The sequence below is a fragment of the Bos indicus genome, chromosome 29 (genome assembly GCF_029378745.1).
Source record: "Bos indicus isolate NIAB-ARS_2022 breed Sahiwal x Tharparkar chromosome 29, NIAB-ARS_B.indTharparkar_mat_pri_1.0, whole genome shotgun sequence".
NCBI lineage: Eukaryota > Metazoa > Chordata > Mammalia > Artiodactyla > Bovidae > Bos > Bos indicus.
Window position 1 is genome coordinate 41,661,940 of NC_091788.1, and position 27,249 is coordinate 41,689,188.

A 27,249-nucleotide genomic window follows, 5' to 3' on the forward strand; every position below is an offset into this window, starting at 1 on the left:
GGTGTGAAGGGCGGAAGGGGGAGGTTGGGGGCCTGAGGACTGGCAACATTCACAGGACACACAGTAACAGAGGGACCCGCAAAGGAGGAGGAAGAGAAGAGAACAGAGTGGGGGGACATGAAGGCAGGAAGAAGAGGCCAGGTCAGTGTCAGAACAGAGCGGGCCCTGGTGGCCTGCGGTTGGATGACCAGGAGATGGTTGGCGCTCGTCTCCAGAGCCCTTCCAGGGAAGGGTGGAGAAATGGATTTTTCTAATTTTAAGGTTGGGAGGTATTTGTAAAAGTTTTGAGATAGTACTGGTCGGAGTTCACGGTTTTCTTTTTCGTTTTTTGGTTTTCTTAAGCAGCAAAGGAACTTACAGAAAGGCTGTCAGGACCTGCCAAGACCAGACTTGGAAAATGGGCAGGAAGCGGGCGCCAAGCAGCAGGAAGTACAATTGTCTTCAAACTGGAACTGCCTGGGAGGCTGCCACGGGGGACGCGCTGCTAAGGCATGTGCGGTCTGACGCGGAGCCAAGGCCGCGGGCGAGGCTGGAGGGCAGAATTGCTCTGCCTGCAGTGGCCCTGAGTCCGGGGTGGAGGCGTTCACCTTCTCTTTCAAAGGGCTCTGTCCTGTTGCCAGGTCACACACGAGGTACCATGTCTGCGCTGAAGAGGCCCCCTCTTCTAGTTCACATGAGGTTGCTGGTGAGCTGAGGAGGGGCTAGATATAGGAGAGTCAAGGATGTTGTTAAGGTTTTTGTCCTGAGCCAGCTAGACCACTGGATTAACCACTTATGTGGGGAAGACGGCTGGAGAAATAGGTTTAAATGAGCAACTAGGGACTTCCCTGGTGGTTCAGCGGCTAAGACTCTGTGCTCCCAATGCAGGGGGCCTGAATTTGATCCCTGGTCGGGGAACTAGGTCCCAGAGGCCACAAATCGGAGGTCACATGCCATAAATAAAGATTCCACGTGTCCCAACTAAGACCCTGCACAGCCAAATAAATAAATAAAATATTAAAGAAAAATATCTTTAAAAAGTGAGGGGGAACTAGCAGCTCAGTTTGGGCCCAGATTGTTTTCAGGTCTAGCAGACATCTGAGTGGATGTGTCAAGATGTTAGCTGGACCTGCTGCTCTGGTGTTCATGGCGTTCTTGGCTAGAGATGTAGATTTGGGAGTCACGGAAGCGTGGAGTCCTAACGACCTCCAGGGAAGTCCCTACTTTATCTCTTTAAATATTTATATATTTTTTTGTTTATTTGGCTGCTCCAGATCTTAGTTGTGGAATTTTCAGTCTTCATTGCGGCATGTGAAATCTTTAGTTGCAGCATGTGGGATCCCTGACCAGGGAATCAAACCCAGGCCCCCTGCATTGGGAGCTCAGAGTCCTAAGCCACTGGTTCACTTGGGAAGCTCCCTATTTTATCTTTTAATTGAGGTTTAATTGACATACAACATTACTGAGTTTCAGATATCCTGGTTCAATTTTCCTGATTCGATATTTGTGTATTTGGGAAAGTGATTGCCACAATGGGGGCTACTCTATCTAACATCAAACATACTTACAGAGTTCTTTTTTCCTTGTGGTGAGAACTTTTAAGATGTACTTTCTTAGCAACTTTCAAATATGCAACACAAGGCTATTTATTTATTTAAGATGGGCGCAATGACAGCATATGTGCCTCAGCAGAGAGGGGGAAATGCTGAAGAGAGGAAACCTGCTGGACAGATGCCTTTGAGGTCAAGAGAGGGAGTAGGATCTAATGTGGGGGTGGAGGGGGGCAGCTTTTACAGGAAGCTGGCCACGGGGAAGGTGGAGCAGCAAGTATAGAGTTGGTGAGTAGATGGTGGGGTGGGATGGGGGAAGGAATTTGTGGAATTCCAGCCACAGATTGCTTTTATTTTCTCAGTAAAGCAGGAAACAAGGTCAGCAGCTGAGAGTGTGGACTGTGGGTTCCCAAATGTTGGAGGTTTGAGGAGAGGGGAGAAAATATGAATAATTATCCAGGATACTGTTCACAGTGTCTGTTTGGGGCCTGATTGTGAAGAGCCAACTCACTGGAAAAGCCCCTGATGCTGGGAAAGATTGAGGGCAGGAGGAGAGGGCGGCAGGGGATGAGATGGTGGGATGGCATCATCGACTCAGTGGACATGAGTTTCAGCAAGCTCCGGGAAATGGCGATGGACAGGGAAGCCTGGTGTGCTGCATCCCATGGGGTCAGACATGACTGAGCCACTGCACAACAACAAAATATGGGACTAAGTACATCATCTACTTGCTGGACATGCAGACTCTCAGGCCCACCCCAGACCTCTTGAATCAGAATCTGAATCTGCTTTCTAGTGCCAGCTGAGTCACGTACACTGGAGCTGGATTGGCCCTAGTGAAGCTAAACAGTGGAGCCTCTGTCTAGGGAAATGTAGGTGCATGGCCAGGCAGTGTGAACAGCCTGAAAGGTTGTTGCTGAACCACGCAAGATGCCAGGATTCTTGGCCTCCAGAGGAGAAGAATTCAATCCGGGGCCAGAGACAAGGCTTGATTGCTCAGAGCTTTTGTGTAATAAAGTTTTATTAAAGTATAAAAGAGATAGGGAAAGCTTCCGACATAGACATTAGAAGGGGGCAGAAAGAGTACCCCACTGCTAGTCTTTAGCCGGATGTTATATAGCTACTAGCAGTCTGTTAGTTAAAGAAAGGAAATGTCTCAAAACTCAGAAAATGGCACCAGGTGAGTCATCCCAGGCCATAAAATGATTGACATGAATCTTGTAGAAAGGCAGATTTCCATACAAATATATAGTTTCACTAACATAGATTAGGAGAACAGTGTATGAGTATAACATACTGGTTTGTCAAGTTGGTTCTGAGCCTTTAGGCAGAAGCCACTTGAAGACAGAATCTAGGGTAAATGCATAGCACATTGACATAGCTTAAGACAAATATTTCCATAAGAAATGCATTGGTTAGTTCAAGGTTTGAGAAAAGTTAAGTTCAGGTGGAACCAGGTATCATTATGGCAACACAAAATTTTAAGAGAAACCTCTTTTATATCTGTATAGAGAAGGGGAAAACATATATCACTAGTTTGTTTCCTCTTGCCGCTTAAGAGAGAGAGGAAAAAATGTCTGACACTTGCAGCCTATTTCTTCCATTTGGAGATCCCTGGCCTTCCTTCCTGTTACCCTCTCAAGCCCACTTCAGACCTGCCTTTGTTTCTCTTGGTGCTACATCATGGAATTTCAGTGCTTGGCCTTCAAAGCTCCAGACCACTTAACATGGTGGCAGAAAAAAGAAAAGAAAAGAAATCTCAGTATGATCAGGAAATGATGTTCCCTCTTCTTCTGAAGCAGCAGAAATAAAAGCAGAGTCTTTTCTGCATCATAAAACCATCCTTGCAAATGTTATTTCTAACCAGGGAGTTTTGTCAGACAATAACATTTAAGAGGCTGTCGCTTTGTCTTATGAAAGTAACCTTTAACTTTTAAAAAGCTTGTGATTCTGATTGCTTCTCTTCCTTAATAATGCGTTGCCCTGGCAATAATATTTAAATTCACATCTCTGTTTTCTAAAAGGTGTAAATACCTGTGAGCTTTGTGTGTGTGTGTATGTGTGTGTGCGTGCGTGTGTGAAACCAGAAGAGGGGCACTGGCACATGTCTCTTCTCTCACGTGCAGGAGGTGAAATAATTGCCGCAGTGACTGCGTGATTTCTTAAACAAAGAGTTTGAATCTTAGTGCATTTAAATGAACACACAGGAGGCAAGGTCTCTTGTGAGCGAGGAGAGTAGGCGTCATGAGGAGACAGGGGAAAGCTGAGAGCGCCTTTGGGAATAAAGCAAGGGAGCTGACCGAGGGCAAGTAGTAGGGTGATTAGATGGTGCCATGAGGCCCATGGGCTGCGGTCAGGAACCCTGAATAGGTTCTGGTGGCAATCTGCAAGGTGTATGGATGTGCGTGTGTGTGCTCAGTTGTGTCCAATTCTTTGCAACCCTATGGATTGTAGCCCACTAGGCTCCTTTATCCATGCGATTCTCCAGTTAAGAATACTGGAGTGGGTTGCCATTCTCCTTCTCCAGGGGATCTTTTCAACCCAGGGAATGAACCTGCGTCTCCTGCATTGACAGGTTCTTTACCATCTGAGCCACCAGGGAAGCCCACTGTGCCATCTGGGAAACCCTAATCTGCAAGGTGGCAGGACTTTTTTCCAGCAGTGACCGACTGCCTCTGTGTAGGACCAGAGGAAATGGATGATTGGTAGGGTTGGTCCAGGGTGGTGAGTTTTCAGGGGAAGCAAGGGGCCCAGGGATCATGGATATTTGTGGTGTGGATGGAAGAAGGTGTGGTTTAAGGAGAAAGCCATGGCAGGGAGAAGACTGGGAGAAAAAGGACAGGGCTTGTTGTGGGTGGGGAGCGGGAGTGAGGATGTTGGAGGTTAAGCTCTGGAAGAAGGAGCAGCTGAGGACTTTGGGTGTGGAGACTGAGGCCCCTAGGGCTGAAGAGATCAGGACACTGTTAAGCTGGGGGAGTCACCCAGGTGTAGTGGTAGCCAGGGTCAAGAGGTGGAGAGGATGGGTTTGAAGATCATCTGGGGATACTCCTTGGTCTACTCTGGACTAAACCTCAGTTTCCTCATCTGTGATATAGTCTGAACTGTTTTTACCCACAACACTTCTGACACCGCGTGTGTGTGAGTGTGTATGTGTTTGTGTGTGTTCTTTTTTTCCCCCCTCACTCCAACCAATTCTCTGATTCTCTGGACACTAACTGGTGGGGGATGGGGAAGTCCTACAATTCAATTCACTTCTGACACTATCTACCATGAATTAGCACAGACAACATGAGTTAAGTGCTTCTTCCTCCAAGACTTGGCCCCATTTGAGGTTCTGGTTGCAGGTACCAGATTTTCATAGGTATTATAAATTCAGTGTTCCCACAACTCCTTCCTCAGATTCAGTTATTCTCTCTCTTTTTTAAAATCTTAGTTTGGTTGTGCCGTGTGGCATGAGGGATCTTAGTTCCTGCAACGGGGATTGAACCCATGCCTCCTGCAATGGAAGCGCCAAGTCTTAACCTCCAAGGAAGTTCCAGGACCTCCAAGGAAGTTCCCCAATTATTCTTTAGGACAACTAGAGACCACTCAACTCAGCAAAGAACTTTACTTAGTACTACCACTTTATTGGGCTTCCCTGGTGGCTCACATGGTAAAGAATCTGCCTGCCAATGCAGGAGACATGGGTTAGATCCTTAGGTTGGGAAGATCCTCTGGAGAAGGAAATAGCAACCCACTCCAGGATTCTTGCCTGGGAAATCCTAGGGACAGAGGAGCCTGATGGGTTATAATCCATAGGGTTGCAAAAGAGCGGACACCACTGAGGGACTGGGCGTGCACGCACGCACATGGACCAGTTTATTAGAAAGGGTACAACTCAGGAACAGGCTTCCCTCGTGGCTCAGATGGTAAGGAATCCACCTGCAATGCGGGAGACCTGGGTTCGATCCCTGGGTTGGGAATATCCTGGAGAAGGAAATGGCAACCCACTCCAGTATTCTTGGTTGGAGAATCCCCATGGACAGAGGAGCCTGGCGGGCTACAGTCATGGGGTCACAAGGAGTCGGACACGACTGAGCAACTGAGCACAATAACAGGCAAATATAAGAGATGCACAGAGCAAGGTATGGGGGAGGGAAGGTGTGAGGAGCTTCCTTGACCTCTCCGGGCGGGTGAATCACCCTCCCCACACCTTGCTGTGTGCACTGACCCGGAATCTTTGAACTCCACTGTTCAGAGGTTTTTATGGAGGTTCCATTGACTAGGTGTGGCTCAGGAGATCATTGCCCATTAGCGATTAGCCTCTCTTCCCTTCCCAGAGGTAAGAGGTGGGGCTGAAAGTTCCAACCCTCTCTTCACACAGGGGATTCCTCTGGTCACCAGTCCCTGTCCTGAAGTTATTTCAGGCCTCCCTAGGGGCCCCTCACTGGCACCAACTCAGGTAAGGTTGAAATGGGCTCCTGGTGAATAACAAAAGGTGCTCCCCTCACATCTACAGCTCAGGAAATTCCAAGGGTTTTAGAAGCTCTGTGTCAGGAACTGAGGACAAAGACCAAATATATATTTCTTATTATATCACAGATGGGGACAATAACATCGATCTTGAGGAATTTTTAAGATTCAAAAAGACAGTTTGTCCACATGCCAGCAGAGGGAAGAATGGTAATAGTCAGAGAAACCTATGGGCTTCCGCCTGGTTCCCAGTCATCTGAGGCAAAATATACTAATAAGCAAAAATGTAATATCATAACGATGGTTTGTTGTCTACCATGTCACAGACAACGTGCCCAGTCCTTTAGGCACGGAGGGGCTGTGGTCTAACATGTGCCACCCTACTGCCCCCTACTTGGCTGGGCAGAGGCAGAGAAGCAGGAGAAAGGACAAGTGAAATGCTTCTACCTGCTGCAGGGGGTGGGGAAGGAAGCCAGTGCTTTCTGAGTGTTTCATTTGTGACAGGCTCGGCATGATTGTTCTGTCTTACAGATGAAGAGTCTGGGGATTGGAAAAATAAAGCGATTTGTTCAGGTTCACAAACCCCGGCTCCCTGGCCGTGTAACTTTCTGTAATTTAGTGACTGAACAATATGGAGGCTTCACCTGGCTGGTGTGATTGATCATTGATTAACTCAATCTCCAGGGGTAAGTCAGAGCATCTTTTGTTCCAGTATTTGGTTTTTGACCCTTGGCTTCCCTGGTGGCTTAGTCAGTAAGGAATCCACCTGCAATGCAGGTAGACCCAGGTTCAGTCCTTGGGTTGGGAAGATCCCCTGGAGAAGGAAATGGCAACCCACTCCAGTATTCTTGCCTGGAGAGTTCCATGGACAGGAGACCGTCCATGGGGTCGGTTACAGTCCATGGGGTCTCAAAAGAGTCCGACATGATTTAGCAACTATACCATCACCTGATACAGATCTCCTAAATCCCTTAGAGTTTCCTGGGTGACAAGGAGGTAATGTCTTTTGTTCTCACAAAGTGACTATTCATAGGCTTCTGAATAGCTCCAGAAAGGAGGCTGCTCATCAGAAAGACCAAGCAATGATTAGATGCTTGGAACTTTCAGCCACACCCCTCATCCACCAGGGAGGGGAGAGGGGCTAGAGATTGAATTAATTAATAATTGGCTTCCCTGGTGGCTCAGATGGTAAAGAATCTACCTCTAGCACGAGAGACCGGGTTTGATCCCTGGGTTAGGAATATCCCCTGGAGAAGCAAATGACAACCTATTTCAGTATTCTTGCCTGGAGAATCTCACAGACAGAGCAGACTGAAGCAGGCTATAGTCCACGGGGATGCAAAGAATCAGACACAACTGAGTGACTAACACACACATGGTGAAGCCTCCATGTCACTGTTATTCAGACACTAAGTGGTGTCCGACTCTTTTCAACCCTGACAGACGCCAGGCCCCTCTGTCCTCCACTATCTTCCAGAGTTTGCTCAAATCCATGTCCATTGAGTTGGTGATGCTATCTAACCATCTCATCCTTTGTCACCCCCTTCTACTTTTGCCTTCAATCTTTCCCAGCATCTGAGTCTTTTCCAATGAGTCGGCTCTTTGCATCAGGTGGCCAAAGTAGTGGAAAGTATTCAGCTTCAGAATCAGTCCTTCCAATGAATATTCAGGACTGATTTCCTTTAGAATTGACTGGCTTGATCTCTTTGCAGTCCAAGGGATTCTTGAGTGTCTTCTCCACACCACAGTTCAAAAGCATCCATTCTTTGGCATTCAGCCTTCTTTATGGTCCAATTCTCACATCCGTACAGGACTACTGCAAAAATCATAGCTTTGACTATACAGACCTTTGTCAACAAAGTGATGTCTCTGTTTTTTAATATGCTGTCTAGGTTTGTCATAGCTTTTATGAAAGCCTCCATAAAAGTCCCTAAAACTTGCGGTTCATAGAGCTTCTGGGTTGGTGAACACGTCCATGTGCTGGGAGGGTGGGGCATCCCAGCTCCTTGGATACGGATGCTCCTTTGCTTGGGACCCTCTGGATCTCACCCTTTGAAACTCTTCATCTGGCTCCTCATTTGTATCCTTTACCATATATTTTATTATATAACTGGTAAATGTAAGTTTTTTCCTGAGTCCTGTGAACTCTTATAGCAAATTATTAAACCTGAGTTGGAGTCATGGGAACCCCCAATTTGTAGTCAAATCAGAGAGAGGTATGGGTAACCTGGGGACCCCTTACTCGGGACTGGTGTCTGAAAGGTGGGCCATCTTGTGAGATTGAGTCCTTAACTTGTAGGATCTGATATTAATTTCAGGTATATACTTTCAAAACTGAATCACAGGACACCACCAGCTCATGTTGGAGAATTGGTTGGTATGGGGAAAAGAAAAACAAAAACCATAGATTTAATGTCAGAAGTTTTGTAAGTGGAGAATAAAGGAAACAGAACTTTTTCCTTTTTAGGGTGAGAATATTCCAAGCAGAAGAGTAAACACTTGGAATGAGCTTGAGGCCTGTGTGAGGACTAGGAGCATCTCAGCGGCTGGGAGTATGGGCTGCGTGGGGAGGAGTCACAGACAAAAGAGGCAGAATGAAGGAAGCGGATCTGAATGTTAAGGTTATTGGAGGCCATGTGGCTTGCTTTTTAATCTCATGTGGTTATTGCCTAGTTGTTAGCAAGGGATTGATAGCATCATATCTGTGTTTTGGCAAAAGCCCTTTGGCTGAAGCAGGGTGAATGGAGGGGAGTGGGACCGATTTATACCTTGGCTGGCAAATTATGGCCTGTGGGTCTGTACCACTGTGATCTAAGAATGGATTTTGCATTTTTAAATCAAAAGAAAAATAATATTTTGTGATGCAGGAAAACTATATGCAATTAAAATCTCAGTGAAAAATTCAAGTCAGGTTTTATTGGAACACAGTCATGTTCATTTACATATGTGGTGTTCACAGATGCTTTTGACCCCAGTGGCAGAGTTGGACAGTTGTGACAGAGACTGTATAATATATAAGAACCTAAAAAATATTCATCAGTTTGCCTCTTGGCTTGTGCACGCATGTGTGCTCAGTCACTTCAGTTGTGTCTGACTTTGCGACCCTATGGATTGTAGCCCACCAGGCTCCTCAGTCCATGGGATTCTCCATGCAAGAGTACTGGAATGGGTTGTCACATCCTCCTCCAGGGGATCTTCCCAACCCAGGGACTGAACCCCTGGTGTCCTGCATTACAGGAAGTTTCTTTACTGCTGAGTCATGGGGGAAGCGTCCTCTTGGCTCACAGAGTCTCATATCTAGCTTCAAGAAAAAAAAAAAAACCCTTTTATTCAGTTATTAAAATATTTATTTATTTGGCTGTGCCAGGTTTTAGTTGCAGCACACCAGATCTTTAGTTGTAATGTGTGGGATCTAGTTCTTTGCCCAGGGATGGAATCTGGCCTCTCTGCTCTGGGAGCATAGAGTGGATTGGGAGCATGGAGTAGCCACTGGACCACTAAGGAAGTCCCTATCTGGCTTTTTATGGAAAAAATTTGCTCACTCCTGAATTAAGGAGTGTTTTTTAAAGGGATTATTTTAACGTTTCAGGTAAGAGGTCTTCATTAGGATAGTGATGGAGGCGGGAGGGGGGAGGGATGGAGAAAATGGAATTTGGGAACTATTCAGGGTGGGGGTGGTGAGTAGACCAATGGTACGGGGAGTGAGAAAGAGGAATCTAAGGCTACTCCCTGATTTCTAGGTTGAGCACTTCGTGAATGGTGGTGCTAGTCGGGTCAGAAATACCAAGAGGGATTTCTGGAGCTGGGAGGCAGGGGAAGTATATGGGCTGGGAGGGACAAGTAAGAACATTTTTCAGAACTATTCTACGTGACAGTCTGATTCCTGGGGTTATGCAGTTTGTGTGTGTCACCAAAGACCCTAAGAACAAAGTGCTAATCACTCAGTCGTGTCCGACTCTGTGTGACCCTATGGACTGCAGCCCACCAGGCTCCTCTGTCCATGGAATTCTACAGGCAAGAATACTGGAGTGGGTTGTCATTTCCTTCTCCAGGGCATCTTCCTGACCCAGTGATTGAACCCGAGTCTTCTGCATTGCAGGCAGATTATTTACCGTCTGAGTCACCAGGGAAGCCCCCAAAGTGACAGTCACTCAATCATGTCTGACTCTTTGTGACCCCATGGACTGCAGCCCCATGGACTGCCTGCCAGTCTCCTCTGTCCATGGAATTCTCCAGGCAAGAATACTGGAGTGGGTACCATTCCTTTTTCCAGGGGATCTTCCCAACCGAGGGATCGAACTCAGGTCTCCTGCACAGCAAGCAAATTCTTTGCTGTCTGAGCCACTGGAGACGTCTCGAACTCCATGGAGCCTAGAGGCTAGTGTGGGACACCTGCTGTTCATAAGATTTCTGTGCTATACAGGTGAGCAACTACCTGTTGGAATTTCCAGATGGGTCAGCATCAGTTCTGTAAAATCAGAACCAGTCTCCAAAAAAGGAATCTGAGGATTCCAAAAGCCTGCGGGAGGCCTGGGAGAATGTGATCTTGTCCCTAGATGCCACGTTGCCTCTTATTCAGCTCCAAGTTGTCTGGGGAAGTTGCTCTGCTGGAGAAAGGTAGGTAGGGCCTGCCTCGAAGTAGTATCAGCCAAGTGAGCTGACCCTTTGGGGACCTAGGTTTCCTGCTAAGGGGTGGGGGCAGGCGCTGAGATGGCCAAGACCATCTATTCTGTCTTTTGTCCTGTGGTCCTATTCTCTGTGGAGAAGGCAATGGCAACCCGCTCCAGTACTCTTGCCTGGAAAATCCCATGGACAGAGGAGCCTGGTAGGCTACAGTCCATGGGGTCTGGAAGAGTCGGACACGACTGAGTGACTTCACTTTCACTTTCATGCATTGGAGAAGGAAATGGCAACCCACTCCAGTATTCTTGCCTGGAGAATCCCAGGGGCAGAGGAGCCTGGTGGGCTGCAGTCTATGGGGTCGCACAGAGTCAGACACGACTGAAGCGACTTAGCAGCAGCAGCAGCAGCCTTTTCTCTGAGAAGCAGTCCAACTCGGGTTTGAAGTACCTCCTTTTTCTTGGCAGGGCTATTCCTCGGCTATTCCTGCAGATGGCGCTAAAGTGACACGATGGGAACGGAGGGGCGGGGGCCGGCGGGAGGAGAAACGGTCCTAACTCACCCCCTTCTCTAGGTCTGCTCCAGCCTAGAGGAGGTGGAGTTCACAAAGGCATTCCATTCTTTCCCTGCTTCCTGCTGGGGCACAAAACGCCCTTGTTTCTGGAGCGAGGACTCCCTCAGAGCAGGAAGGGGTGCTGCGTTTGGGGAGGAGAGAGAGGCCATGTCCAGCCAGGGCCGGAGGACTCAAGCCCTTCCCGCCGCCTCCGTCCGTCGTCCCGCAGCGGGAGCTGCAGGAATCCTGCTTCCAAGGCCTTCAGAGCTCAGACCTCATCTCCGGGAAGTCTTCCCGGATTGCACACCTTCCTCCACCCAGGCGTGCCGGGCGCCCCTATTCGTTTCTCCAAGCCCTGTTTCTTCTCCCTTGGCTGGTGGAATGGGACTCCGAACTCTTTTTGAAGCCCAGGCTGGAGGAATGGGGAAAGGTGTGGGGCTGAACGTGGGCTGGGTGTCTGGCCTTTCACCTGCGGAGCCGGCTGATGCTGCGATAACACTGCCTGTAGAGGCATTTAGGTGTTTTTCCTACAGCCCATCTCATCCTCTTAAGACTTCTGCAGGATTAATTCCCCTTTCAGAGCTGAGGACACTGGAAATAAGAGACATGCCTGAGGGGAGGGGATAATTTCCTGGTGCTCCAGTGGCTAGGACTCTGCTTCCACTGCAGGGGACCAGGTTAGATCCCTGATCTGGGAACTAAGATTCAGAAAGCCATGTGGCATGGGTGGGTGGGGGGGACAGGATTAAGAGACATGCCTGAGGGGAGGGGGCGTGGGCAGGTAGGACCTGTGCCTGGGACAAGGGACACATTGACCTGTGACCTGCCAGCCCCATTCATCATCTGAATACCAGCTTTGACCTCTCCACTCCTGGCCTCCAGTAGAGGTCAGGCCAGTCTGATTCCAACACCCCTGCTCTCCCAACACTGCTTGGCTTCTTCAGGACCTACCCCCTTCCTGGGACCACTGCCTTCGACACAGGGCAGGGCATTTAACCTAAAGGGAGCTCAAGCCTAAGTGGTGGGTGGTGGTCAGGGAGGGACCTTCTCAGAGTCTTGAGCTGACAACCCAGGAAGCTGTGCTGTGGGAGAGGAGGAGGGGCTTTTGTGTCCTATGGTCATTCTCTACAGTGCTGTGGGCCTGCTAGCCTCTGGCCAGCCTGTCCTGTCACCTCTTGAGTGGATTTCCCTGCCCATAGTATTGGAAGCTTCCTTTTCAAAGGGTTCTTGGAGTCCTGCCAGCTGTATATTGGGTGAATCTTCACTCTCTCTCTCTCTGTAAGGGATTAGCCCCACCTAGGACTTCATTTGTCTTGTTGTTCAGTCACTAAGTCGTGTGTGACCTTTGTGACCCCATGGACTGCAGCTCGCCAGGTTTCCCTGTCCTTCACCATCTCTGGGAGTTTGCTCAAATTCATGTCCATTGAGTCAATGATGCCATCCAACCATCTCATCCTCTGTCGCCTTCTTCTCCTCCTGCCCTCAATCTTTCCCAGCATCAGGGTCTTTTCCAAAGAGTTAGCTCTTTGCATCAGGTGGCCAGAGTATTGGAGCTTCAACATCAGCATGAGTCCTTACAATGAATATTCAGGTTTGATTTCCTTTAGGATTGACTGGTTTGATTTCTTTTCTGTCCAAGGGACTCTCAAGAATCATCTCTAGCACCACAGTTTGAAAGCATCAATTCTTTGGCACTCAGCTTTTTTTATGGTCCAACTTTCACATCTGTACATGACTTATTCCTCTAGGTCAGAATTTCTCAGACTTTAACCTGTGTCACAATCACCTGGGCAGCTTATTGAGACATGGCTGGGCTATACCCCTAGAGTTTATGATTCAGTAAATCTGGGGTAACCCCAAGAGCTTATATGTCTAACAAGTTCCTGGGTGATACTGATGCTACTGGTCAGGACCACTGTGCACTGAAGCGTTAACTCAGCTTTCAATCCAGCGTCTGGGCTGTCTAAACCTCGCACGCTCCAAAGAAAGGTTTGCCTGGCTCCTGGGAGATAGCCCCTAAACCCTTGGAATATCCTGTTTGATAAGAATATTTTTGCTTATCTGGGAGCCAGGGGCCTCTTGGGATAGCCTCTGAAGGGGCTGGAGACTAAGTAACTAAGGTCAGCCATGTGGGTGGTCAGTAGCCTTCATGAAACACCAGACACCAAGACTTGGCTGAACTTCTTGGTTGGCAGTGCTTCATGCAGCTGGAAACTGTGTTTCTGGGGTGGCGACTCATTGTTGCTGGGAGAATTAAGTGCTGTCCCCATGACTCCACTGGGAGAGGTCAGCGGAAGCTGGCAGCTGGTCTCTCCTGGACTCTGCCTGTGCACTTTTATGCTTTGCTGACTTTGCATCCTTTCACAGTAATAATTATAACCACGAAGATAACAGCTTTGCTGAGATCTGTGTCCTAGTGAATGATTGAACCTAACGGTGGTTTTGAGGACGCCGGTGACAACCAGAGAGCCACTGCTCTGCGCTGTGGGATTAACCTTGCTAGGGTTTAGGCTTTGGGGGCCCCCTCACCAGTGAAGTGCCTGAGGGGCATCTTTGTGGAATGCTTTGGGAGGCTGTGAACTGTCTGGAAGCCAGGCAGTTACCCTCAAAGTGTTGCTTTGGGGGTAACCCTGAAAGGTCTTTGTGGGTCACTGGGCCCCAGTCTTCCCATCTGTAAATGGGGCTTTGGAGCATTTCCTTTCTCCCTGGGGTGGGGAGTGATGAGTTCCCCTTACGGCAAAGCTGCTGAAGAATATGCTGGGCTATGGGCAGGGGCAGTTTGTTTCATGGTCCTCCTCCTTCCAGTAGCCAGCTCTGCCCACTACAGCCTTACTCACCTGAGCCGGAAGCTGGGTGCTGGGTTCACAGGTTTCAGTAGACCCAGCCACTTGGTGCTGCTCCTCCTGAGACCACCCTCAGGGCAGTGACCCACTTCTCACGGTCCTTGGACCCTCCCTGCCCCATCCTCTCCTGGCTTACGACCAGGTCCTTAAGGGAGTTCCTTGGCAGTCCAGTGGTTCGGACTCTGGGCTTCCACTGCAGGGGGCACAGGTTCGATCCCTAGTAGGGTAACTAAGATCCTGCAAGCTGCACGGTGTGGCCAGCCGACTGGCGGGGGTGTGAGGGAGGGAACAAAAAGAGCTAACTAACCCAGGGAAGAAGGCCCCTTAGTGGCCGCTGGTTATGTGGCTTTATTCACAGACTCAGCGCTTGCTGAGGTTGGCAGGAAAGAACATCTGGGACCAGGCTGGGCCTGGAGATGAGGGTGGCTGGGAGGCCATGCATGGGTCAGATGGACGAGCACACAGGAGGGAACCTGTGCTGGGCCAGACCAGTGGGGGTTGGGGGCGGAGGCAGGCAGCATGCGGGAGGCCTGGCTAGATCCGAGGGAGCAGATCTACCCAGGTGGTGTCTGTGAGCCAGGGAGGGAGGGTCTGAGGGCTTCTCCAGGGCAGGGTCTGGACAGCAGGCACCCCTGCCCCTCACTCCCAGGGAAATGACTTAGTGGGACAGTCGGGATGCCTGGTGCTCCCTCCTCCTGCTGCCTTGGGGCTTGATGGCGACGGGCCACATAGGTCCCCTCTGGTGTCATTGTCCCGCTGATGCTTGGACATTTGCCTTGGGGGTGACCCACACAAGGACACCTTGGAGAGTGTTCGAGGGCCCAGCGGAGTGCGCTGTGCCTGGGGAGGGAGGGGACGCCTGGGAAGCAGGGATACTCCCTTGAGCCAAGCTTTTCTCTCAGTAGTTGGTGTCAGTTCCCTGCTGGCAGGGGGTGCCATCCTCCACTCGATCCAGGCCAGCTCCTGGGGCCAAGGAGGACCGCTTGGTTAAACCTCCTTTCTCCTGGCCGGCTCTACTGGCTCTGCATGGACTTCCTGCCTGAACACAAACAAGGAATCCAAAGTCCGGATACCCCCTCCCAGGCTTTCTTCCTGGTGAAGAGCCTATTCCCACCCAGAAGGGAACACAAGAACCAGTTCCCCGGGTTCCCCAGTTTGGAAAGTTGGTGGGGTCTCCCTGGGTTGTGCAGGAAGGTGACCTAGGGTCCCCGGAAGCCTGGGGGGGGGCCCCCTCCCCTAGCAGGGCCCTGGGTCTGAGGTCACCACCCTTGCCCGATTTCTACGGGGGCTGCCGGGGTGGAGGGATGCAGGCGGGAGGGCCATCAGCACTGGCGGGAGGGGGTGCGGTGCACAGAGCCGGGGCGCTTGGGGATCTTGCGCCAGCGACGCTTGTCCCAGCGGCAGAGCAGCAGCAGGCGGAAGGTGTCCCGGAAGGCCTTGTTGCAGAGCGCGTAGCACATGGGGTTGATGGTGCTGTTGACATAGCACAGCCAGTAGCCCAGCTCCCACAGGGTCTCGGGGACACAGTCCTTGCAGAAGGTGGACACCAGCACCATGATGTTGTACGGCGTCCAGGTGAGGATGAAGGCCAGCAGGATAGCGCTCAGGGTCCGAGCCGCCTTCTTCTCCTTGACCAGCGAGAAGGTCTTCCGCTTGGCCAGTTGCTCCTTCCCACGGGGCTTCTGGCCCTTGCCCGCCCGCTCGCGCCCCTTCCGGGTCGGCCTCTTGACCGTATTCGGGGAGCTCCGGGGCGGCTGCTTGGCGGGGGCCTGCGCCTCGGGGTCCACCATGGGCATCTTGATCACCACCTCGGAGCCAGGCTCCTCACCCTCCGAGGAGGTGAGGGACTCCATGGAGCCTTCGTCCTCCTCCTCTTCCTCCTTCCAGCTGTAGGCCTGGAGCAGCCGGGGGGTCCGGCAGCAGCGGCAGCAGCGTCCTGGAGGGGTCTCTGGGGAGCCTTCGGCCCCCGGCTGGGACCGCTCTGAGCTGCTGCTGCTGCCGCCCCCCTTCCCCGGCGTCTCCGAGCCCTGCAGGGCCGCCAGCTCCCGGGCCCGGTTCTCTGTCTCCCGGTAGATGCGCCAGTAGAGGGCGCACATGACCGTGACGGGGAGGTAGAAGGCGGCCATGGCCGTGCCAAAGGTGATGATGGGCTGGGAGAGGAACTGGATGTAGCACTGCCCGGCCAGCACCGTCCGCTCCCCTACCAGGTACTGCCAGAAGAGGATGGCCGGGGCCCAGAGCACGAACGAAACCAGCCAGGCCAGGCCGATCATCAGGGCTGCCCGGCGGGGTGTGCGCTTGGCGCGGTAGCTCAGGGGCCGGGTCACCGAGAAGTAGCGGTCAAAGCTGATGAGCAGCAGGTTCATGACCGAGGCGTTGCTGGCCACATAGTCCAGGGCCAGCCAGAGGTCGCAGGCCAGCGTGCCCAGAGCCCAGTGGCCCATGAGCAGATACGTGGTGTAAAGGTTCATGGAGAAGGTACCGATGATGAGGTCGGCACAGGCCAGGCTCAGCAGGAAGTAGTTGTTGACCGTCTTGAGCTCCGTGTTGACCTTGAAAGAGATGAGCACCAGCAGGTTGCCTGTCACCGTGGCCAGTGACAGGAGGCCCGTGGTGATCCCGATGAAGGCCACTTGCCAGGGACCCTTTCCCGGTGCCAGGACGGTGATGTTGGGGCTGACGGCAGGTGGCGCTGAGGTATTCATGGTGGCTGGGTGGAGTAGGGGAGGCAGCCCCTTCCTCTAATCACAGGACGGGGCTTCCTCAGGGGCCGGTCATCACCTGAAAAGAGAGGACATGCGCTTGGGTTGGGCTGCAGGACGCCTCCCAGAGCCTGGAGTAGAAGGTGTTGGGAGCACAGCCTCTGCCCTCCCAGAGCGGCAACCAGACAGCGTCACACCATCCTCACTGGTGCCCACGCCTGGTCACTTAGAATGCACTTTCCCAGCCACCAATGGATTTACCAGCGGCCTGAGGGGGAGGGGATGGCTTTGGCATCCAGAGATCTGAGTCCCCATTCCAGCTTCACCATTCAGACTCCGAGCCTCAATTTTCTCATCGGGAAATTGCTGCTAATGCTTGTCTAGCTTAACTCATGCGGCAGGAGTGGGGAGACTGGCGTACATGGGACTGCCACATTTTCAAAGCATTTCAGTCAATTTTATTAAAGCTTTCATTTTCTGAGTAGTTACTACATGCCAGACACAGGGCTAAGCGCTTAATTCAATTACCTAATTTAATTGTTGAACATTCCAGACTTCCCTGGTGGCCCAGTGGTTAAGAATCCACCTGCCAATGCAAGGGACATGGGTTCAGTCCCTGGGGGAAGAGGGGCACTAAGCCCACGCACCACAACTAGAGAAGCCTGTGCAGCTGCAGTGAAGACCCAGCACAGCCAAATATATATATATATATATATATATATATATATATATATATATATCTAGCATTTGTAGGAGGAAGGTCTCTTATGACCCCCATTTCACAAAGGCAACCGTGGTTCCAGCCGGCTCTATGGCTGGGCCATGGCGACACAGATGGTGTGTGATCAGAACCCACTTCCCTCGCTCACTTTCAGAGTGTGTGAAGATCCAGCAGGATTCTTCCGTGAAACAGGGAGTGTTGAGAAGGCGGGGGGCGGGCAGGGGTCTCCAAAGAAGAGAGAGGGAAAGAGATACAAGCAAAGGGGCGTGGCACATGCGCGCACGCGCAGTTTGGGGCTGGAGCAAACACTTATGAGGGCATCAGGGGAAGTTGAGCCAGGCCCAGACGCTCGCTCGCCTGGTGATGGAAAATCTGGAGTAAAAGCAAGCAGCATAGGCGAGGGCCTCAGCTCCCACATAAGCGGGAGTTTGGTGACAGATGTAGTGTGCGAGGCCACAGCTGAGTGGAGGGCAGCAAGGAGAACAGGAAGATCCCCCAGACTGCCTGAAGCTGGAGTCCAGCCCGGGCACTAAGGGTGGGTAGAGAGAAAAGCCATGACTCTTAGCGACCACTGGCCTGGCAGAGGCCCAGCCGCTCAGCCCCGGCCTTGCTGCTGGATGTTCTCGTTCAGTGCTTCAGACATCCTTCTGTTGGTTGAAGAGACTGGGTCTTCTCCTACCTTCAGGGCCGGTATCCTTGGAAAAATTCCAAGGGAGAGACGTTGGGCAGGGACCCAGCAAGCCCTGGTGTTCCTGGGGACCTGGTCTGTGATGAGGAGACTAGAGTCTGTGAGAGGTCACTGGTGAGGGATGCCTTGGTGCTGCGTGGCTAGGGGTGTCTGTGTGACAGCAACTCTCAGGATGAGGAATTCAGAGTGTGACAGAGCAAGACAGGCTGTGGCTGTCAGTGCTCCTGGGTCTGGGACAATTTGCACATGACGGGGCACAAGGGGAAGTCCTGGCTGAAAAACCTGGGCTCTGGAGTCAGACTGTCTGCATTTGAATCCAGGCCATACCATGTACTGGGTGTGTGGTCTCCTCTAGCGATGCCACTGCTATATGCCTGGGTTTCCTTAGCTGACAAATGGTAATAATGCCTGTCCCTAGCTAATGCTTGCGGAATTATTGCCTGGCTTAAAGAGTAAATGGATGTCAAGTGCTTAGAATAGCCCTGGTCCATGGTTCCCATGAACACAGCAAGGGTAGCAACAAGGGCTCCCTCCTGCCCTGAAGTGTCTGCTTCTTTGATGAAAATTTCTAATACTATGGGGAATTCACTGGTGGTTCAGTGGTTAGGGCTCTGCAGTTCCTCTGCAGGGGGCATAGGTTCAAACCTGATCCCTGGTTGGGGAACTAAGATCCCACATGCCACGTCCCCCCCCAATTCTATGATAACAGCAACTAACAATAACAATGGTCACTGCTATTAGTTAGCATTCCTTAGGGCCAGTCACTACTCAGAGTACCTATGTTCCTTTTTCACTTAACCTTAACAAGGAATCTATGACCTAGGGATTGTTTTTCTTTCCATTTTATAGATGAAGAAACTAAGGCTGAGAAAAACACAAGAATTTGTACAAGATCACACAGCTAAAGTAGGAACCAGGATTGAAGCCCAAGCAGTAAGTTCCAATGAAACTTTATTTATAAAACTGATGGTCAGGTGGTCCAGTGGCTAAGCTCCATGCTCCCAACGCAGGGGTCTTGGGTTTGATCCCTGGTCAGGGAACTAGATTCCACCTGCCACAGCTAAGACCCTGTAGCTCAATATACTACACTACACTTATTTAGTGTAGCTAAATAAGTAAATAGATAAAAATAAATATAAAACCCCCCTGGTTGTTGGCTTAGGAGCCATAGTTTGCCAATTTGAACTAAAAATATTACACTAAAATATGATTTATCTTGCTTACTGAGCTCTGTTGCAACCTCGTCCCTTAATGGAAGTCAGGCAGGAGGCTGGGATCAGACTGTAGGTGCTTGGGCTTTTCCCTGTGAGGTCACTGGTGGAAACTACCCTTGACAGGTAACCCTGAACTATTGTGATCCCTTTGATCATCTAGACTCAGTGCTGTTTGTGCCCATTGCAGAAATGGAGCAACTGAGGCCCAGAGCAAAAAGAAAAAGGTATTGTGTAGTCTAAGGTCTCCTGGTTCCCAGACTGGGTGCTGGCGTCCACATCCCAAGCCTGGGTGCCTTGGGGGCAGTTCTGTAGCCTCCAGCGGCTCCCTGGGACAAGACCTGCGAAGACTGAACAGAAGAGGAGCTTACAGGCCCGAGCTTACAGGCCTGTACCCTCCGCAACTGCAGGGGTGTGACCGGCGCTCTGCCACTGTACTTGGCCCTCACACCGCACCAGGGTGAGGACTAGGTGGGATGAGGGAGGCACTTGCTTTGCCTGCAGAATTTAAGTAGATGCCCCAAACTCAGTCATGAAGGAAGTAACATTTTAACGTGACATTTAAAGAATAGAAATCAATGCAAAACATCCATCATGCACACAATTTTAAACTGAGACAGATCCAACCCTGCATCTGCGCGAACACCTCATCGCCCATGCCTCGCCCTAATCCTGCTGGCCCTGGTTCTGACCAAACTTGATTTACAAAAACAGGCCGCCTGTGGGCTGTAATTTGCTGTTTGATTTTCAAAACTATTACATTACAATATTATTTATCTTGACTAGTGAGGTATTTTTGTACCCACTCCTTGAATTTTGCTCCAAGGCGAGCACCTCACTCGCCTCACCCTAATTCCTGCATTGCTGATCACAGCCCTGGGTTTGAATCTCCACGCTGTCCCTTCCTAGCTGTGTGATCATTAGCAATGACTTAACCTTTCCTTCCCTGTAGCCCTGCCTCCCTCAGCTGATGGGGATACATGCATGTTCAGTCTTGTCCAACTCTTTGTGACCCCATGGACTGTAGCCAGGCTCCTCTGTCCATGAAATTTTCCAGGCAAGAATACTGGAGTGGCTTGCCATTTCCTCCTCCAGGGGATCTTCCTGGCCTAGGCATCGAACCCGGGTCTCTTGGGTCTCCTGCGCTGGCAGGCAGATTCTCTACCACTGCACCTGCGAAGCCTGCTGATAAGAATGTGCTGTGCTGTGCTCGGTCGCTTCAGTTGTGTCCAATAAGAATAATAGTATCCAAAGTGCTTGGCTCTGAAATGACACTCAGTCAACAGCCTCTGCTATTGTTCCTGACTCCTCATTCTGATCCACTGACTCTCATCTGACTGTCCCCTGCCCTTTCCTCTCCAGATCCTGGCAGAGCCCATCTCTGGTCCCCAGACTGCTCATTTGTCCAGTGGAGGACTGGGACCAGCCTGACATCTGGGGAGATTTTACAGGATCCTAAAACCAGGATTCCAAGATGGCTTGAAAGCACAGGAGAGAATAGCTAAGAACATCCTAACCTATAAAATGGACCAGGTCCTGGAGGGGAGGCTGCCAGGGCTGAAGGCTCACTTAGCTTCTCTCAGCCCCGGACCTGCAGGCTTCAAGGCCACATTCTTTCCTCTTAGCCGACCCTCTGTGCCCCATCTATGAGATGTGAGGGCCTCCCTTCGGGGACAGCTGGGGGAAAGAGAAGGGCAGAGGTTCTGGCAAACTGGACCCTGATTCTTGCCACCGGCTGGACCTTCTGAGCCCTTGGGATGCGGCCCAGGAAGAGAGCCATCTGTGACTTTATCTTTCCTCCACAATCAGAAGTGGGGGTCCTCCCCCAGACCCCTCTTGGACTGTAATTTGCTCCAGAGAAGGTTCCTGGAGGCCTGCTCTGGTCCCTGCTGTATGACCTTGAGCAGGTTTCCTTAACTCCTTACTGGGGGCAATCTTCAATAAGGCAAAGCCTCTTTAAGGCTACTGGTGGGTCAGCAAGATGATGGCTGAGAAAGAATGTGGCTTCCAGAGACTGTGGGTGATTTCCCTGTGGGGAATTCCCTTGGGCTGAAAGTCTGGGTGCCAGGATTCAGCAGCAGCTCCAGAATTTCTACAGGGGAAGGACTTAGGGTTAGCCCTCTGGTTGAAAGGGGTGTGTGTGTGGTGGAAGCTGTATTGCATAGCATATTCTGTGAAAACATCCATGGGAGTGGGGTGGTTGGTTAGTGGGGATCACAGGGGCTGAGGGGAAGACTCCCCAAGGAAGTCCTTGCATTGCCTTTGCTTCAAGCCCCATCTCTGCTCTTGTCTTGCTGGGTGACCTTGGGTAAGTTCTAGTCCCGACCTGGTATCTTTCTATAGGATGAGTGTTTGTGTGTGAGAGTGTGTGCATTGCTGAGTGAGAATAAGAAACTGGAGTAGGGGTGGGACTTCTCTGGCGGTCCAGCGGTTGAGGCTCTGCACTTCCAAGGCATGGGGCACGGGTGTGATCTTGGTCGGGGAATTAAGATCCCACATGCCTCACAGCACAGCCAAAAATTAAAAAGAAAAGAGAGAAATGATGAGGGTCTTTATGGGGATGGGTTGGGACATCCTCTGAGGGTGTCTGGGATAGAGGAAGGTAGAAAGGAAACAGGAGGCACTTTTCTGCCCAGAACTGTGGCTTCCTGATAAAGGTCTTTGGGAGCTTTTAGTAATATTATCATAGCAACTAATATTTACAGGCTGCTTACTATAAGCAGACATGTCTCTAAGCATTACATAACATGATTTAATTGACCTGTTACAAATTCTTGGGAAATAGGTTCTATTATCTTCAATTGGCAAAAGGACCAATGAGGCTCTAACCTGATAGCTCTTCACTGAGGCAGTCAGGATTTGGACTTAGGTGGTCTGCCTGCAGCCTGGTGTGCGGCAGTTCACGGGGTCACCAAGAGTCGGATGTGACTTTGTGACCGAACAACAGTCTGCCTCCAGGGCTAACCGCTTGGGTGCCTACTCCAAATGCTGTGGGGATGGGGGGCTCAATGGCCTCCTTGCCTACTTTGACTAGCTTGGCCAAACCCTGGGTTGAATCAATCAATAGGGATGAATCAGTCCTTCCCTGAGAATCTTGTCTGCCTGTGTGTGTGTGCGTGTATGTGACAGTGTGTGTCATCTATCTGGATGACGTACGATCACAGTGCTACGGGAAGGCGGTGGTCCAGCCGTAGCTCTCTGCTTGGCACACAGCAGTTGCTCAGTAAACATCTGTGGAATAAATCCATGGATGTACACGGAGATCTCCTGATTGACTGTAGGACTTTGAGCATGAGGCTGAGCCTGCAGCAACAGAGGGTGGGTGGAGTGATGGGAGTCTGAACTGGCTCCCGAGTACCGTCCCTCCGCTCTGTCCAGTTCCTGTATCCCTTCACCTGCCAGGTCCCTGCCCCCTCTGTGAGACCTTGCCTGGCTTGAAAGGACTGGAGAAAAATCCTCAGGAGCATCCTCAACTGTCAAATGGACCAGGGAAGCCCTGCCCCACCTGCTGCAGGGAGGCCAGGGCAGGACCGGGCTGGGACTGTGCCTTCCAGTGTCGGGGAGGAAAATGTCAGCCTGGGCTCAAAGAGTTAAGGGATGAGGTCAGAGCCTTGAGCAGGGCAGGCTAGCCATCGCCCTGGACCAATCCCCAGGGGCCGGGGATCTGGCTGGTAAGAGGAAGGGGGAGGGGAGAGATTGATGGGGAGAGGGATGCTTGAACACTGGGGCTTCCTGAATCTTACCACTGGTCAAGGAGTGCAGAAGGGAAGGCAGAGAATGAGGGGTGCTGGGGGAGAGATTCAGGGGGAGGAGTGAAGCCATCTTGTGATTCTGGAAGTCGGCAGAATCCTGGCTGGAGAGAACGGACGATACAGGGGAGAAGGAGGTACGAGGTCGGGGCCGTGGGGCTGGGTACCTGGGACCTCACACGTGCAGGGAAGGCAGTCCTCTGGCCAGGCCTCCTGACCCATCCATCCCTTCTGCAGGGGCCTTAACCCCAAACCAGCTTGTCAGAGGTAGCTCTCCCCACCCCAGGGTTAATTTTTCTCTGAAGATAGCTCTTGACCCATTGAAGGTTTACACAGCTTCCACCTCTGATGTCTGGCTTTGGAAAAGAGGGGGTAAACTGATACACTTTATCACCTTTCCAGGCTCAACAGTCACTCCGGGGGAGTGCTGACTACCCCAGGGAAGGGCAGGAGCCATCAGTTAACTGCTCATAAATGCACGGCTGAGCCGGAAGAGGAGCGTCAGCCTTAGAACCAGTGCCAAATACTCTCACTGTTGATGGACCTTAACCAGTTGCCCAACTTTAGCCGGATCATGTCAGAGCCTGGCAGTTAGCAGGCTGGGCCCCAGAGCCCACTCTGCCAGGTGGCATCAGAAGTACCTGGCCTTCATCCTCCTTTCCACGTGCCCTCTGCTCTACTCCTTGCGCTCCCCTCCCCATTTCCTTTCTTCTCTCTCCCTCCCTCCCCCATCTTTCTAGGCATCACCATGGCATCACAGCAGAACAGAAACCCAGCGAGATGTTCACCCACCTCTCCCCACCCGCCCAGGAGCCCCAGCTCACAGAGCTCGCTGCTCCCCCCACCCCATCATCCTGCTCATGGAGGTGGGAGTTCAAGGCTGTACTGAGGGTGAGGAGAACGGCCCCAGCCAGACCCCTCGATATTCCTTCTGTGACCATGAGCATGTCCCTGCCCCTTCCTCAGCCTCAGTCTCTCCATCTGTACAATGGGGAGGTTCCTTTCTAGTCTGACATGACTTCTGCCTACCCTCTTCTTGACCCTCTAGACTCCTCTTTGCACTTGGGGATCCAGTTCTCAGCCCTCCAGGACCCATCCTAGGAGCCCAGAGTCACATCTTCTGCAGCCCCATTTCATCATTTCCTCCCCTGCCTTCCGTATCGCAGTGGCGATCACAGCTTGCCCAGTGGCTGAGGTCAGGGGGCAGAGAACCAACTGTCATCTGACAGCTCAGTGAGCAGCTGATTACCCAGGGGCAGGAGACTGTCCAGCTGCAGGAGACAGACTGACTCCTTCCGGCCATTTGGGCAGGAGGCCCTGGGTCAGCCTGGGCAGTGCTGCAGGTATGTTTTCTGGGAAGCAGTGACTCTCCACTGGCACTGATAACCCCCCAAGCAGCACCTGTTGGAGTGACCAGATGAAAGCTGCCCACCCCCTCCCCAGATGCCAGCTCAGAAGCTGGCACTCTGCAAGAATCAGAGTGCCTGGCCTCCAGCCCATCCCCACATTGTGAAGTCTGGGGGTCCTGGGATGGGTAACTGGCATGGGTGCCCATTCGTATCAATGCATTACCTGGGTATAGGGCTGTGATCTGCCCTGCGGGAGCCCAAGGTACTACGGACATAGGGAGGGCCCTCTGGGCTCCTGGACACATCAGGACCATGTTCCCTGGCCGGCGTGGCTGTCCATGCGCCCGTGTCCCCCAGGAGCCCTGGAGCTCTTGGCCTGGTCTCCTGCTGGTCTCTGGCCTGGCACCCACCTTGGCATCCCGCTTGTCCATCTGGCCAGCAGCCTGGTTCAGTCCATCGTGGAGGGGCTGAAGGTGGATGGGGATGGTGGGAGTCAGGGTTCCCTGAGGGAGGAGAGGAGGAGGTTCTGAGACTGGCACCCCAGTCGGGGGGGCGGTCAACCTCCCAAAAGATTCTGGTGGCAAGGGCTACCTCTTGGTCCCCTGCCCTCCCTACACTGTCTCTGGGGCTTGGGGGCTCTGCCTGCTGCATGGCAAGCTGATCCCTTCTGGGCTCCGGGTCCAGAGTTCTAGGGGCTCCCCAGCTCCTTTTCCAGCTGAACCCCAGAAAAACATTAGGTGTATCCACCAGAAGCCAGGAGATGGGGTACTTGGAGCAGCGTTGCAGAGCCTTGGCCTCTAGACCCCTCCCTGGCCCCCTCCTCTCTCTGGGGTCCCTCCTCATTTCCTTCTAGTCCTGGTCCCTGCCTTGCTCGAGGACCCTGCTTCTACTGCCCCCACCTCAGTGGAGCCCCTCCCAAGCCCTCTCAAACATACTCACCATGGGGCTGGAGAGGGGTCTGAAGGGTCCTCAGCCCTGCTGTCTCTCCGGGGGGCTGGCGGCGTCTCCAGGGACCCAAACACCTGGCTCCCGGGGGGAGCTGCGCCCTGTGCTGGCAGCCGGAGAGGCACAGCCGGTGATTGGCATGTCCCACCCCCTGGCACGCCAGCCTTGGGGGGGAGGGAGGAAGAGAAAGAGGGAGGGAGGAAAGAGAGGAAAGGAAGGGAGGGGGAGCTAGAGGGAAGCCTCGGGCAGCGTCCGGGGTTACAGTGGGCCCTGGAGCGTGGCCTCCTTCTCCACTAGGGCACCCAATTCCAGCTTCTACAGGTAGGGTGCAGGACAGGAGGGAGATGAGCCCAGGAAGGCTAAAAGTCCAGAACGGGAGAGAAGGCGGATACAGGGAGACAAACACCCACACCCAAAGCACACAGGCTCGGCTGCACACACACACACACACACACACACACACACACACACGAGCTCACACACACACTCTCACAAAGGCACACTTCCCCCACCCAGCCTTAGAGCCCCCAGCCTGCTGTACCAGGCCGGTCGGTGTTCACATGCCTGTTTCCCCAGCATACACGCCCTGCCCCCTTGCACGTGCCCACGCGCCCACCCACCCAGCCCCACACCCTGCTCTTTCTCCCTGCTGGGAAGGAGCTGGATTCCTTCTGTTTGGAAATGACACATTGGGCCTCACGTGAGAGGCTCCAACTTGGAACAGACCCAGAGGGCTGGCGCGCGCACCCCGGGCTGAGGGCTGAGCGGCCGCCGAGCCCGAGCCCGCGTGCTGGTTTTCTGTCCCCGCTGCACAGCCGGGTGTGAGGGCACATGGGTGAATGGTTTGCGGGGATGATTGTGTGTGTGGGGGCATGTATACCTGCTCCATGCGTTGCTGAGTGCCCTGCACATTTGTGTCCCTGAGTACGCATGTCACCGTGCAGCCGGTGGAAACGCAGGTGTCGCCCCATGGGTCTGAAGCCAGGACGTGTGTCTGTGTTCGGTGTGTGTATGAGTGTTGCCCAACTGTGGAACTTGCTAATTCTGACAAGTGAGGCAGCCTCTACCTCTCTGCCTGTGCCACCCCCAGCTTCCACCTGGAAGACAGACAGACAGGCAGACAGACAGCTCTCCTCCCAGCCTGTCAAACTCTGTCTCCCCTGACTCCCACTTGGGGCTCACAGGCGTGCCCCTGGCAGGTGGCAGGCTGCCCTTCCTTCCCCCCACCCTCCGGGAGCCCCACTGCTTGGTCAGCACTGCGTTCCCCCCCCCAACCCCCCACCCCCCAGGCTGGTTTGGATTTCTGTGTTGAGTTTCCTCAGAGATAGAACCCCTGGGGACCTTTTGCCATAGAGACTTGGGTCGTACCCAGTCCTCACCTGGTCCTAGAGACCTCCTGGGGTGCTGGCCACAGAGCAGAGGTGGGGAGGCTACTGCTGGGTCCTTTGCTTCCCTGGGCTGTGCTGAAGCCCTGGGGTGGAAAGCCAGAAGGACCAGGATCATCTATTCGCAGGATGTAGATGAGAAAACCAAAGAGCAGAGGTGGGTTTAAAATGTGCTTGGCAAGTGTTTGCACTCAGGTCCCTCAGCTCTGAGCTCGAAACTCTGGAGGGGCTGGGGGACGGTGTGTGGTTGGGAACTGCCCTACCACTGGCCCCTTGCCCTTCCCAGCATCCAGCACCCCTCTCAATCCTGATGCCTGAGGGTAACCTGGGCTTCCTCAGGCCGGAGCCCCGGTTGCCAATGGAGTCAGGTGGAGTGGAAACTCTGGTCCCTGGGGTGCGGCCAGCCACCATCGTGCCTCTGGTGGGTGGGCACACGTGGCAGGTACATGTGGGGGCATCTCTGCTTCTCAAAGCCAGCTGCGCCTAGAGCAAGCACCCAGGC

The 27,249-nt window shown here is 52.4% G+C and overlaps 1 protein-coding gene and 1 long non-coding RNA gene across 3 annotated transcripts; one reads left to right on the forward strand and one right to left on the reverse strand.

Moving 5' to 3' along the window:
* The first annotated feature begins 56 nt into the window (after positions 1-56).
* On the forward strand, positions 57-22,967 carry LOC139180715 (uncharacterized). Its single transcript, XR_011564973.1, has 3 exons — positions 57-5,970; positions 6,513-6,667; positions 18,958-22,967. It is a non-coding gene; the product is annotated as an uncharacterized lncRNA (long non-coding RNA).
* Positions 14,326-25,931, reverse strand: CHRM1 (cholinergic receptor muscarinic 1). Of its 2 annotated transcripts, XM_019955387.2 has the most exons (3): positions 25,357-25,931; positions 24,828-24,920; positions 14,326-16,778 (listed from the first exon to the last, which is right to left on the reverse strand). In XM_019955387.2, exon 3 carries the CDS (start codon positions 16,700-16,702, stop codon positions 15,320-15,322), a length of 1,383 nt encoding a protein of 460 aa, XP_019810946.2. In that variant the 5' UTR covers positions 16,703-16,778; positions 24,828-24,920; positions 25,357-25,931; the 3' UTR covers positions 14,326-15,319. The 2 variants fall into 2 exon arrangements, with proteins under 2 accessions (XP_019810946.2, XP_070639132.1); XM_070783031.1 differs by lacking the exon at positions 24,828-24,920.
* Between the last annotated feature and the right edge of the window lie 1,318 nt (positions 25,932-27,249).

Coding starts and splice junctions, on each gene's coding strand:
- CHRM1 (XM_070783031.1), bottom strand. CDS start 16,702: ATGAATACCTCAGCGCCACCTGCCGTCAGCCCCAACATCACCGTCCTG.